General features: G+C 36.5%; 1 protein-coding gene and 1 long non-coding RNA gene across 4 annotated transcripts in view; both read right to left on the reverse strand.

Annotated features, from left to right (window-relative positions):
- Positions 1-1,421: 1,421 nt before the first annotated feature.
- On the reverse strand, positions 1,422-14,040 carry LOC124408198. Its single transcript, XR_006929402.1, has 2 exons — positions 13,996-14,040; positions 1,422-2,164 (listed from the first exon to the last, which is right to left on the reverse strand). It is a non-coding gene; the product is annotated as an uncharacterized LOC124408198 (long non-coding RNA).
- The window catches only part of LOC124408023 (calexcitin-1), a 55,250-nt gene continuing 41,488 nt past the window's right edge, over positions 1,422-15,183 (reverse strand). For 2 of the 3 annotated variants that reach the window (XM_046884706.1, XM_046884872.1), the window contains 6 exons: positions 12,847-12,911; positions 9,188-9,240; positions 5,507-5,626; positions 4,776-4,890; positions 3,855-3,952; positions 1,422-2,815 (listed from right to left, as the gene is read on the reverse strand). In XM_046884706.1, coding sequence (XP_046740662.1) covers positions 2,702-2,815; positions 3,855-3,952; positions 4,776-4,890; positions 5,507-5,626; positions 9,188-9,240; positions 12,847-12,904 — 558 coding nt within the window. In that variant the 5' untranslated portion in view covers positions 12,905-12,911 and the 3' untranslated portion in view covers positions 1,422-2,701. The remainder of the gene's footprint in view (positions 2,816-3,854; positions 3,953-4,775; positions 4,891-5,506; positions 5,627-9,187; positions 9,241-12,846; positions 12,912-15,183) is intronic. The other variant, XM_046884786.1, reaches the window with a different exon arrangement.

Consider the following 15,183-nt stretch of genomic DNA (forward strand, 5'->3'; position numbering starts at 1 on the left):
GAGTGTGCATACCGAACAGATTGTAGTGCGCGGCCTTCGTTATGGAGAAACTTTTCTATTTTTGGTCTTGAGGTATTCAAAGTGGCCCCTTCCTATGTTTATTATACGACGCCGTGGCATAATATTTGAATAAAAGCAAAAATAAAATGCCACTACGATTTGAATCTTCCAAATAGACGAGCCTCGCCCAAGGGAAATAAGAAGTTACGGCTGACGCGATGCATTATTTATTTGATATAGGGCATAGATGTTGTTGTATAGTACTCGTACATTGTTGTATCTCATGTCGGGTGTTACGAAGGGCAAGTTGACATTGGCTCATCTGATTCTGCAATACTCATGCTAGTCTTTTTTTTTATTTTGTTGAACCCTTTTCACTTGACGATCATAATATTACAGTAGAAGTACAATAACAGATATAATATAATATATATATGTATAATATTCAATAGGAGAAGTAGAACATTTATATTATTATGTATTTAACCGTAATAGTGTAATGTATAATATTTCGTATATTAATAATAATTGAAAAAAATCATCATAACTTTTCATATAATTAACAATTATACCCATGCAAGATAGCAATGCTTCAGCATTGTCATTTGTATAATAATGTAACACATATACTTATATATTCTCTATAAATTATAAATCTATACAGTCGTGTGAATTACACGGCATAATAAAATTTCGCAAGCCTTGCAAACCCTCGTAATTAGGTACCTGCATTTGTGAATTCCTAACGCAACTTCAAATATCCAACAATTATACGTGTTCTATAATCGAATCCAAATCACACATGAACGTTGAATTTTTACAGGTCATTTCGATTCGCGACACACCTGCCGAGTTGTTTAATTTCATTATACGTATGCGCGTTAAAACCCGAATAATTGACTCGCTGAAATTGTAGAGATAATGAAACACGATGTGAAAAGTAAAGAAAGAAAGACAAAAGAGCTGAGTGAAAATTGCTCTCGCGTCATTTAAATCGGTACCGGCAGTGAATTATGATTTATTTAATGAACGGCAAGATTATATACGATGACAAAAGTTCAGAAGCACTTTGAGCCTCCTTAAAACTTGCATAATAATGTCACGACCAAGTTTCAAGAGAACACGGTTCTTCACAAAGTATTTTCAAAGTTTAGGAATTACGCGCGGCAAGTCTTAAATGAATGGGTATAAAGGAGATACTGTAATTCCACAAGGCGGATTTATTACTCAATATTGATTTTTCGCTGCCCACATCTCAGAAGCTTTATTTCTTGGCTCATTAGAGGATAAATTTGACGTAGATAAATAGAACAGGTAACGGAAACGAAATGCTTCTAAAAAATTTTGAGATCAATAATAATTTAAAGTTCTCTGATCTCTATTTCCATTTGTCTCGTTTCCTTTTTTACTTTTTTCTTTCCTTTGTAACGCTCAGGATTATAATCAGCGCGATATAATGATCGCGGTATATATTTTTCGATTTATAAAAAATTTATTATCATACTTTCATGTGATTAATGATTAATTATACTCAAATCACCCTTGCGAGCATGGATATTTATATGTGAATCGGAAATTCATTTAACACAACTGCAGGCGACTGTGATGATGCATGGTCCTATTATTTACGAACCCAAGTATACAACGTTTTTTTTTTTTTAAACGCATAATTACATATACGTGCTACCGTAAAGACACAACAATATAATCAGTAGAGAATTATAGGTACGATTTTAGTTGAACTGCTGCAAGCTGCAAGCTCCTGCGGTTTTTCCCCGAAGACTGAAGTGATCGTTAAAAATAAATTTCTTACTTCCATTTTTATGCATTTTTCCCCAATTATTGAATTGATTTCATTTCCTCAACCTGATATGTTATTACAATCTCAAACTGAACTCACTAAACGGCAAAGAGGCGAAACGCTATACTATAAATGATAATTAGATATCGTTATTATTCATTACATTTATTCAATCACTTACACCATAATAATCTTTATCGTATATTTATATACACATATATGTATACTAAATTGCTCTTTTCTTCTTTTGTTGTTGTTGTTGTTTTTTTTTTTCATTTTTTCTTTTGCTGCATATTATATATACCATAGAATACTAATCATAAAATTTATCTCATAGTTTCAAAATGCGAAGGGTCGATATATCTATATATATATTCTGAATCATAGTCTGCATCCATCGTCCTGCTCAGCTCTAGATATCATGAGAAAGAAATTAACCGAACAAGAAACCGCAGCTTAAACCGCGAATTCTCCGTGAAAACTACGACAACATTTGAAGAATTATAATGATCGATAAATTTTTGACATATATACCATTCATAAGCTAATCGTCGGGTAACTTCGCCGGTGTATTGATAGTATTGATTGACAGCCATCGTTGTAGTGTTAGTTAATAATAATACAGACTTCGTTTCAATGACTCGACGATCTTCGCATTAATTTTGTCGTATAATAAATATGTTTTATTACACGTACGCTCGATTTACCATTATCGTTATCATTATTATGTTCTTACTACTATTATTTTATTGATATCATTACAATATCGAAGATATGACTTGGCTAGGACTAGTGATAGGATAATTCGTTTATTACACGACGTTCAATGAATGCATAGGAGCTTCGTTATACGTGGATACAGGATAGGGTGTATTTATTGCGCTGATTAGGTGTTTTGGTTTAATTAAACGAATTTTTTCCAAATATAAAGTTACCGGGCGCTGACGGATCGTCGGAGGAGAAATATTCTTTCCAAAGTTCAGTAAACTCCTCGCGTGTCACTTCTTTCTTCTGCTGCAAAAAACGTGGGTTAAAAATCAAGACGACATTAATATCTCCCACACATTGATCGACCCTACAATTCTACGTGGGAAGAAATGTAGAAATAAAACGTTAGTCAAGCACTTGCGAGGAGAATGGAACGAAAAAAAACTCCAAACCTGTAGGTGTAACTTTTTTCAATCTCTCGACGAAGAAATTTTTTCCCTTCCACCAATGAGCAAGTATATTATATAGCCGAAGGCTTCCTGCCTCGTGCAGAGAGTTGGTAAATTTGTTTGAAGATTCACATTGTATATTTTTCGCTTAAATATAACGTTCTTCGCGCTCGCGAGTCGATGTATACATAATTATATTTTAATACCGCCAAACGCACGATAATCACCATCGAAATACCATCGCGAAAGACGTTTGTCTCTTGTGAAAAATATTTCCCTGTATATATACCACGTAAAACTATTTTTCCATAAAAACTATACAAGTTACTCGGCATGCTAATCTTCGTTCCGAATTTATATCATCCACATAGCTGCGTCAGTTTCATATCGAGTCTCGCCGAAACTTTGACCAGTAGCTGTGGGTAGGTATTACGTATATATATATATATATATATGTATATAGTATATATATAAGTCACATCGAAAGGGTTCGCTCGCTATCAAAACGATCCGGCCAACCGTGCGCCGTTGAAAGATAATATGAGAATTTTGCCAAGTTGTAACTTTGCTGTTATCCCGCAGGCCAAAGTGAACGAAATAACAATTCCCCTTTTCTAACCGCGGTCTTTGAGGTCGCAGTTTCAGTTCCGCAAGTGAGAATCGTCTCGATTTTAGTCAGTCGAAAGTTTTTTTTTTTTTTTTTCTACTGAATTTACAAAAAATGACAATTTCCCGTAACTCTAGCGCATTATTGTTAACGATAAGCCTGAATGCAAAGAGAGAGGAAAAAAAATAGTTGAAGCACAATAGATCGTTGAATTCACAGGGTACATGAGATTTTAAGATGCGAAGAATTATGCAGAAAAAAAGAATTTCTCCTTAATTATTATACTTACTCCCGACAATTTGTTGAACGCGGTTCTGCAGTCGCTTACTGGAATTCCGTAGGTGGTACAAACGCTGGTGAATTCCTCCTCGTCAATGCGCCCGTCGTCTGGTGATAAATGTCGGTTAATTAATCGAAACGAGCTTATAGATGGTTTCTGGGTTGAGTTTGCTGCTAAGGAATGCCTGACGAGTATCGAGACGGCGGAGATTTCTATATATATATATATATATAGATCTAGAAACGCGACTTCGAAACGATGAAGATGTAGTACCTCATTAGTATTTATACCTTACTCAAAGTGAGAAATATTTCTGATGTAAGTACCTGCTGCATAAAAAACTCTTTTCATATTTTACCACAACCGAAAAAAAATGATTAATGCTATAGTTATTAGAAAATTTTAGTACCGAATATTAGTCCCTAAAATATTTTTTTGTAAGTGAAATATTGTATAAACTTAACTACAACGATACTTGTTTTACGATCGTTACTCATTAAGTCTAATCAGATGAAAACAAAATACAAAAATAAATACTTTTTCAACGAAAGGAGGTTTAACTCCGATTTAATAAAGAGGTCCAAGCACCAGCTTCAAGTTCCACTTGATCCCGAAGTTGTTGACTTGTACTTGTAAAGGCAACCCGGCGAAGAATAAAGTATCTCTTCGGTGCGGACGGGATGAGGATAAGAAAAACAAGGGTTGCAGGTTAAAGAAAAACAACAAAGAATTAAAAAAAAAAACCATAACCCCGATCGTTAAACGATATCGGATGAGATCGGAATGATAAGAAACGGCGGTCTCTCCCTGGATTCTTCCCGGGGGATATTGCATGAACGGAAGTCGGTAATAAACCCGCTTTCCTCTCTTTGCTTTTGGAATTCACCGCCGCCTCGTGATCGGCGAACCAAGTGTCTACATCCGGCTTACCGGAAGTGTCCTCCAGATCGAAGATGAAGTTCATGTAACGCTGCTGCCATTCCAAAGCGTGCGTTGGATCCTTAGCGTACTCCTCCCACATCGAACACCACTCGTCGCGGCTCACCTGTAATCGGGAAGATTTTTTTTGGAAGGAAGGTGGGAGGGGGGAGGGGGGGGTTAGTCGCCTTGTGAATATCCCGAAGGTGCTGATTCGGTGTCAAGGATGTGTAAACGGATGATTTATAACAATCGATGATGAACCGATGGATTGTATGAAAGTAGAGTGATCGCTCGATCGAAAGGTCACAATATACGAATTATCAAAGATCCATTTCTAGTTTGGTATTTCTAAAGTGTGACGAAGAGGCAAAATATTATAGAGTAGTCAAAAGTTGTGTCTCATTTGAAATCCTCGTATTTTCACGACTATGTGGTCTACTATTTACTTTATATTTTTTTAAATTCTTTAAATCAAATCCTGATAATTTTTCCTCTCCTTTCCTAACGTTGAGACACAAATTGAAAAAAGTTCAGTTACCATTCATACCGACGATTCAAATCGGGGTTTTCATTTCCTTCCATCTCAATTGAGGATTTTTCTACTTGAATTCTGTTTGACTCACTTTATTTGACTTGGCTTGTTTCAGCTTTTCGACCTTTGCTTAGTCTCCTCTACACACTTAACACCGATTCTTTGTATTAGCACCAAAGTCACGAGCGTTTTTGGCTATTTCACTAACCTGACCGTCGTGGTTGGCGTCGGCACGTTGCCGAAGACCATCCCAGACCTTAAGGAGACTGTCGTGAGTCTGCTGATTTTTCGGGCTGCCAGGAGCCCAGCCTCTGTTTTGGCAAATCTTCTGCAAATCAATGAAGAGTCAATTTACAATGAATTCTGCAGTATTCGATTACAGAGTAAAAAGAACTCGACTGCAGAGTTTTTAATCGATGTTCTCCGCTTCTCGAGTATCTTCCGTGTTCGAATAATATCAGGTTAACGAGTCGATTCCTATGAATTCGTTGAGCTATGTCGTTACCATAACAGATTTATTATATCCATGAATAAAACCTTTGGAAACCTGCATGCGATAAATTTTTCTTCCAAGTCCATTGAAATAATCGAGGAAAAGGTATATAGGTATGAGAAAGACAAAAAAGAAAAGGAACGGTAACGACCCTCGAGATTCCCTGTGAAAAAATTTTTAATCTTTGCTGATACCGTGTAAAATGTGAAGGATGGACGATCCGCACCGTAACTAAATAGTCCGCATGTAGAAATTTGCACCTTCAGGCGAAAGAGCTGTTTTATCTTTCGAGAGTCCCACGGTATAACGTTGAGTATCTCATCTATACCTATATCCATGTAATCTGAACCTATCCCCATCATATATGTATACATATATGCAGTATGCATGTATCAGGAGAAATTTCTCTCGGCTATACCTTCTTTCTTTCAGCTTTTCATTTTTCCTTTCCCCTCGTCTGTATAATATTCTTCTTCTTCTTTTTTTATTTTTTTTTTTTTATTTGAACCATCCTGCGCATGTTATTACAAGGCAATTACCAGGTTCGAAGTTTTCTTTTATCCTTTCTTCTTCTTTTTTCTTTTCTTCTTCTCAAATTCCCTTTTCCATACCTATATAAGTATGTAACTATGTATGTGTGTGTGTGTGTGTGTGTGCGTCTACTTAAAACAACTTTAACCCACATAAAAATTACAGTTATAGCGTTTCTTACGGGCGTAGGTATACAAATTACACGTGGCTACACGGGGAACACCGTAATTAGAAATATATAAACTTAATTATTGTATCTAAGAAGTTCAACCAGTTTCGTTTAATGCTGCTGTAACGAGTAGGCAACCCGTCATCACGATTCATTTAAGCTCAACTTTTTATATCTAAACTACGAGCAATAAACTCCAAGTACCAGTTTCAACGTATTATACAGAGTGATTTTGAGTGGTTTTATGAGTTTATGATTCATTGTCAAATGATTTTTTATAACAACACTCATGTGACTAGTCTATTTCTTCAAACAATAACAATTTTCTTGTTGTTATTTTTGTTTTACTTAGTTTGGATTTTTCTCTATCTCGTTATCGAAGCTGTTTTCGCAGTTTTCGTTGTTATAAACTTGCCAAATTTGTTATCTCTTGCCTAATACTTTTATTAACATAAAATTCGATTAGACTCTTACCATTGATTAAAGAATAAATATATGTTATAAAATTGACTAGACTAACAAATAAAAGAATAAATTATAATGAGTACCACGAGATAATAGTTCGACGTTAATTCTTCGGTGTCTTCTCGTAGATTTTCACGATTCGCAAAACTGATTCGTTCGTTGAATTAGCCGTAGATACGCTATTCAAACTGCCCCACAGATTGTGACGGAAAATTGTCGTTGTAAAAATGTGAAAAGTCTTCAAGAACATAAAGGTTCCTATACATATATCTAAGGTGATCAGGCCCGGGAAAAAGTCGAATCGAACAATTGGCAAGATCGAACGCCATTATATACTGGATGGAGAAAAGCGGGGCCCGGAAGCGGGCTTAAAAGTTTTCCGCCGCTTGGATAACGGAGGGAAAAGGGGGGCAAAGATAAATCACGAGCCTATTTGTCTTAAGGCAAGAAGCCAGGGGACGTCAGGTCGAAGTGGAAGAGCCAGAGGGTATAGATAGAGGGGATAAAGGGGTTTGGGAGGGCCGAGAAGCCCTTCTGGCAAAGCGTTTTGGCAAGATCTTCGCCCCCCTCCACCCCCTCCACCCCCAACATTCCGCTTTCCGCGTTCCTCCGTCTATGACCTGGTTCCTGCACATTCCTCGGGAGTTTCTCGCCCTCAGGATTGACGGCCAAGCTGCGGCATCTGTTGGTATCTCGACTCCCTTCGCAGCTTTTGTGTCGGAAAGTGGCTGGATGGCCGGGAATGAACGGTTGCGACGGCGAAGATCTATCAGTCTTCCCGCACCGATAAATGCTCTTTATCGCTTGTATAATACCGCAGAGTCCCGGCTGATATGGGGAATAAATTTGGCAGAGCGTTCTTTGATTGAAATCAACTTTATCAGTCTGACCTGAATCTCAGAACCCTCGTGTAACAATGACCCCCTGCACTTGAGGTATAACCCTAACCCTTCGTTACGTTGCATGTGAATAACAGGGTGCCCAGCGATGTTAGAATTGAAAATTATTTATTTAATTTTATTTTTTTCGAAACTCCCGTATATTCGTTTATAATAATTTTCATGGTGTTTGTGCGTTGTGATATGATATAATGAACGTTGAACACCGTTATATTCGACGATGTGTATTGAATTGATGAATTCGGGGGGGGGGGGGGGGGGGTGAGGGGGGAGGGGGGGGGGATGTCGAAAATGTAGAGAAATGAGATAATAAAAGGGTTGGAATATCGAATTTTCAAATTCGTGAAAATGTAGAAAACCGATGTACAGAAGAATCAAGACGAAAGATAAAGTATATAAAATCAGAATATTGAACCGTCACAATGCGATTGTATTTTCATTCGTTGTGACAATTTTTTTATCACAGCTCTCTATACTCTAACCTTTCTACATTTTGACTTCTGTTCGCTCTCGACTTTCTACGTATTATAAAAATCCTAAAATTGTAGCAATATTACGAAGAAATATTTATTTTCAAAAATTCCTTTTCTTCCTCAGCGGGTGAATGTCTGAAATTCTCGTATTTTCAAAGGCACTTTAAAATTCTCGTATATAATTGCTGGAAACCCTGAATGAGAAATTTCAACAGTAAATTTTTATCTTTCTTTTTTCTATCATACGGCATATTTAAAATCACAGACTTTACAATGTATTGTAGTATCGACGAAGGTGTTAATCGTAAAAAATTTATGCGTGCATTCGAGCTTCGTGACACAGATTTGAGATAAAGACGATTTTTATTTTTTTATTCCACATTCATTTCTCTTACTTTCGTTTTTCTCTTCAGCAATAGAGACAAAAATGACAAGCTTGACGTATGATCTTCTATCTCCACGGACGTTTTATATCCCCGTATTATACTATACGATATCGATACGATCGCTTGAAACGAGGTCGTTTCCGTTTCGTGTTTTATTCATTTCTGATTCTTCTTTTCTTTCAGAATATTTCAACGCGACAGGACGAACTTACCTTATATAAACATATATATGTATACACCCTAGCCTATAAATATCTACGAATGTTTTTTTTCTCACCACTACATATAATATATATATATATATATATATTCAAATTATGGCAATAAATTATATCAACTTTAAATTTATTCTAAATATGAGAGAAAAAAAAGCGAACAAAAAAAAAAGAAAAATGCTAGCATTTTATAATTATCTGTTACAATAATGATTTATTCGAGGTAAAAAAATCAAATCAACGTTGAATAACGCTCACCTGAATAGCTAGTTCGAAATCCTTCTTCTCAATGGTGCCGCTCTGATTGACATCTGAAAGCGTGAAACAATATAATGGTTATATCGATTCTTCGAGTCGATTTTACAGAAAATTTCTCACAACTCGTAACTCGAGTTTCTGCAGGGTAGGTATAAATTTGTTGGACAACAATGGATTTGGATAATAAAGCTGGATGGATGGATAATAGATGAATCGTTGATTCCGTTGACGAGTGACGTGAGGGTGGATGGCTCCCCGTTGCATGCACTGGCAACATTCTGGCTAATTGAGCGCTTGCCTCACCCTCTGCACCATTCGCCAACATTTAGCCAATCGACGTTTCATCGGATAGAATGATTAATGGACCTTACGACCCGGTGTTAACACAATTAATCTATCACAGCCAGCTTTCCAGCTTCGTTTGTTGTAATTTCGACACGTTCGAGAAACGAATTCGCCTGAATATTTATGAATATTTGAAAATCCTAGATATATATAAAGTCAACGATCAAAAAAAGAAAGATCGAAATTTTATTATAGCGAAAAAATCAAGGATCGTTATAGAAAAAAATCGTTCGAAATAAAGGAACATTCCTGAGTTGGCACGGAATGCCCTATACATAGTGACTAGCGAGCACTTCTTTCGAACCCTCTGTAAGTAACTGATCCGATCACGCGATGCTCCGACACGTTCGCCCAACTGTCAGGTCTCAACCCTGCGGTCGTCACACGTTCCGCCAACGGATTACTAATTCTCTTGGCTAAAACCAAGGGATGAGAGTAAGTATATTCATCCCTGATGTGAACGATCCCAACGGTTCTCTGCTCTGATAACGAAACCTTTACTTATTCATCGAAGTAGGGTGAAGTTTAATTACGCATTCAATCGGCTGCCCCTAAAACCAATTAGTCAGAGGGGCTGACTTTTTGTATATTACAATTTTGTTAGCTAATTATTGGCCATAAAATCCGAACAATCATTCAAAAACTCAATTTCTCACAAAATTGTAAAAAAAAAAAAAAAAGAAATTTTGCTTTCACCCTGATTTTTTTTAGTGAATTTTTGTGTTTTTAAGTTTAAAAACATAGAATTTGCAAATAAAATCGTTATCATATTAGATTGGTTCTAGTATTTATGCTATTGTAGTATTGTAAGAGGGGGGGGGGGGGGGGGGGGGTTAATAAATAATCATGATTTTATTCGTAGGTTCTTTGTTCTGAAACATAACAATTTCCGGAAAAAGTCAGATCAACAAAAGAAAATAATTTATTTTTTGATGATTATTTTTAAAGCAATCTAGTATGTTTTTTTTTTTTTATGTTACAAATTTTGTATATGAAAAAAGAAAATCGAATATTTCATCTAAAGATTGCTTTTGCCGAGTCTTAGGTATGTAAAAATGTGGATAAAATAAACATCTGGAGCAAATTTGGAAAAACTATACTTTTACTCCTAGACTTTCGTTGACATAAAATTTAATTAACAATATGAGATAGGTGAAATAGCAAAGGCAACAAAACCAACGTCGACCATTGTTGTTATCCAACAAACGAACTTCTTTAACAAACGTTCACCGACTCCTCATAGACGGCTGATCCGCCTCTAACGTAGAACGGATCGATAATAATTACTATAAATAAATAGCCGTAGTGGTTTAATCGGATAACAAGTTAATGTCAGCGTAGGGGTTGAAACGGCGCAAAGGGTTGAAAGAAATCCCCGGCAATTTTCCCGCAGGCCGGTTTTCACAGCCCGCGAGGCGTGATGGCCGCATAAGCTCGGAAGGCAGGCCGTAGATTCTGCAGCCTAGCCGCTTCGCCTATTGTTTATATCCACGATCATCCGGCTCCTGCCTCCCATAAATAGGCATCCCTCTTTCTTTTTCCACCCTCGATAATTCCCAGCCAGCTCTCGTAAGTCCCCGGATGTGCGTAGATATTCCCGGGTCGCATTGCGGCCGTACACCTAGAGTTCCTAGATCTCGCCTGTTCTGTAATACGTCTATATATAATATATAATATATATATATTTACCCTGTGAACCTGCAATTTCGACATGGTGTGAGTTTTTTTCCCCTCGGCACGTTCCAGATATTTCCCCCTCGACGATACTCTCGGGATATTTTCCGCGGATCAAACTCGTCCTCGATTCAATTTTTTTGCCCCAGCTTTATACCGAACGAGAGAGATTTTTCACCTCTCAGAGTTCAGATCGAAGGAAAACAAATATGGTTCTTGGTATCCTGGTTCTTTTTACTATCTGGTTTATAGGTACACGTGATTCAAAAAATTTTTCAATATTTTATATATATAAAATGTCAGAAATCGTCAAGAATGGATTTTTTTTTTTCTCGTTACGGTATAATTTTGTAGCAAAAAAAAAAGAATAAGTTTCTGAAAGTTTCAGTTCAAAATTTGAATTTTTAAAGGTCGCTCATAATTTTTTTTCAATTTTTTGCCGCATTTCCTTAGATCTTTTCGAGCGACCTTTTAATATTCATATTAAAATTTCATAAATTTTTTTTCTTTAATTTAGTAGGAAAGAATCGATAACAATACACCGCGACATGAATTAAAAATCAAACAGAATACTGAAAATATAATTTTTTTAATTTAATTTTTTCACGATTTTTGACATTTTTTAAAATTTGGAGCGATTTCTTAAAAAAATTTTTTTTTGGCCTGTCCTTTGGAGTGGGCTCTTAAAACATCGAAAACTAACATTTTGTCACACGAGACTCAAAAAAAAAATAGTCGGTTATTTTGCGCCACCCTAATATATATATATATATATATATATATATATATAATTTCATTATTATCTGTCTTTGAGTAAAGATTTTTTTCCCCATTGCCAATTATCACTCCAAGCTTGAAGTTTCTACTTTTTGAATAAAATGAGCTATTTTCTATTACAAATAAAATGGAACTAACTTTTGATTTTACTTAAATAAAAAAATTTCCAGATCGTAGTGGTTTTCTTTTCCATTGGATGTAGCTTTTCTCTCTAGTCGCTTTCTCGTTCCTATACGCAGTTCCGCACACCGTAAGTAATCCGTTATAGGATGAGGAGGGGGGTTAAATCAACGGGGAAGGAGTCTAGGAGAATTATAATGAGTTTGAAGGTACTCTTGACTGACGGAATCGCTATACAGACAAGCATGCGCACTATATCAACCCCCGTAAGTTTCGACAGGCATAAGCTGTTCGCGTCGAGGTTTCTCCGAAAGTGGTTACCACCAGCGCACCCAGTTTTAGAACTTCACCTCACGCCCAAGTCAGGATGAGAAATGGTGTTAATGAAATTTTAATTATAAAGAACATGAAAAGTGGGCGGAATGAAAATTATTTTCGCCCCGTAATTATTTCGCATGGAAAACGGTGGGGTGGGGAAAAAAATGCGAGAAATCAATTTAATCAGAAGAAATTCTTAGTATACATTCTTAGGGGAGATGGGGCGTGTAAAACGGGGCACCCTTAAAATTTTCTTTTTCGAAATGTTTTTTAAATAGTAAAAAATCACTTCTGTAAACATTATTGAGAATTATTTTGAATTTTAAATAAACAAAAATAAGTATTACCTTAAGTACCCCGTTTTTCCTACTTATTTAAACGAGAAAAGAAAAAAAGTTTTCATCTTATCTCCGCTTAAAACTCACCAAAGAAAACGTTGAAGACGTAGAGAAGCTTGTTCTTGCGGAAGTCTGAGATCGGCATCTTGCTGCTGAAACATAAGAGAAGGAAGAAGTTTGATTAGTTTCAGAGATTGTGATTAGTCGAGAGCCGCCAGGGGGGTATCAAAAAAATCTCCCCCTCCTCCCAGACGCCCGGAAGTTCCCGTCAGGATCAGCAGGGGGGAAGAAGGCTGGCCGGAAACAATCCTCGTGAAAAAGGGGAAAATTAGGGGTGAATCGAGTCCCCGAAAGTGTTCCTCGCGAGGGGTTGATGCGAATTTATATTTATTAACCAAGGTACCGAATACATCATCGCCGTTGGAGAAATTCTTTCGGGATCAACCGAAAGCCTCCGTACAGCAGCGACGAAAATTCGTTTTCAGGTCCGTCGCTCTCGCTCTCGCGACGCGACGCGGCGCGGCGTTACAATTATGCTAATGCACCGACTCGAATCGTCGCGCTCGCCCTGAGTTCCAAAATCCGCAACAATCCGTCACCTCGCGGCACCCCCAGCAATGATCGCGTTGTCCGATTCGACAAAAGCTGTAATAAATTTTTCCTACCCGGTAGCGGAAGCTTTCCTCTTAATCGTTCCTCTCCTCTGCATAATTCACCGGGAATATTAACATCTGGGTAAAAATATATGAGGGTAAAGAGAAAAAAAAAAAAAAAAAAAAAAAAAAAATAAGCAAAGAAAGAAAAAAGTAAAATATCTTTCTAAATCGTAATAAACGCCTCGTGTGATTCAAGAATTTCCGTTCCCGCTCAGTCTTGCGAAATTTCCGTTGCGATTCATTTTCTTTTCCCCTTAATGTTTCAGTTTATTTTTTGTTCTGCGAAAAATTGTCATCAGCGTGAAAATTCGGGCGTATGTTTTTTTTTTTTTTTTTTTTTCTTCACAATTTTCTTGTCCTTGTCTTAATCATTTATACATGATGATACATATATTTTTAAGTTGATGGGGAGAAAAAAAAAAAAAAAAACTGTTAATATGAAACAGATTGACGAAATATATAGGATATATAATAGACGTGCATAACGATTGTAAAAATCTTTCTTATTGTCAGTTTGATACGAACACCTGCTGCGATAAGAGGAACGATTCTTGAGGATAAATTCCACATTTTACTTTACATATATATATATATATATATATATATATATATATATATATATATAAAAACTCGCATATACAAATGTAAAAAGAAAAATGGTAGTCAGGCATGGCGAGAAAGCGAAATTGAATAATTATTATTCCGTTTATCTTATTTCCAGCATGGTTTTAGTTCCGTATTCATATACATGTAGGTATATACACCATGCATTATATGCATTATATATGTGTTATACGTATAAAACGCGTTCAATAATTCCGCCTACACGTGGAAAGTTTGCAAGGGGTGTATCAGGTAGGTAGGAAAACTCATCCGAGATTCGAATATAGGTATCAGACAATATGCATCTGCATTTCCGTATAGAATCGCAGGCGGACGTTGAGTATAATTATAATATATATATATATATATATATATAGGTATACACGTGTGCGTAATAATGTCGTATATACCTACAATATATAGGTATAGATAGATAGGTGCATGAACGTACCGCATGTTGGGATGTACAGAGATTTAATCTGGTTCGTAGGTAGATAGATAGAAGAGCATTATGCAGAGAGAGAGAGAGAGAAAGAGAGAGAGAGAGAGGACATTTCGCTTGACGGCTTTTCTCTCCGCGTCTCGAGTGGAGAGTGAGTATGGCTGACAAGAGAATTATAATGCCGGCTAGACTGCTTTGCAGATCCCATTTTCTGTAAAACGGGATTTAATTTTACGGGTACGCCTTAGATTACTCGTTGTAGAGAAGGTTTCACCGGCTGTGCGAAAAGCGGCGAGAAGAGATTCCTCGCCATTTACGATCTCGCGGAACATGGGTCTAAGAATTAAGGAATAGAAAGCACGAAAGTGACAAATTGAGGAGAAAAGTGTGAAACTTGTTTCAAAGAATAAGACAGGACACGGTATACATTTATATACAGCAAAAACGTCGCGGAAACTTATCGCTGTTGCTTCAAATTCCGGAGAAGATACAGAAAAAGTTTATGAAAAAAAGAAAGCTCCGTTCAACTTGACGCGATATTTCTTATCAGGAGTTGATTTAATTATTTTCGTTACATTTCGTCACGAATTTCTGAAACATCGTGCAGGAAATGAAAGGCAACGTAAATTTTTATCGTGTTAAAAAATATCCGCCGTTATACGTACAGATTAAATTTGTAATAAATTTTTATATAACTGATCGATAAACGATTTTAAAAACCTG

Source organism: Diprion similis, chromosome 1 (genome assembly GCF_021155765.1).
Source record: "Diprion similis isolate iyDipSimi1 chromosome 1, iyDipSimi1.1, whole genome shotgun sequence".
NCBI classification, from domain to species: Eukaryota; Metazoa; Arthropoda; class Insecta; order Hymenoptera; family Diprionidae; genus Diprion; species Diprion similis.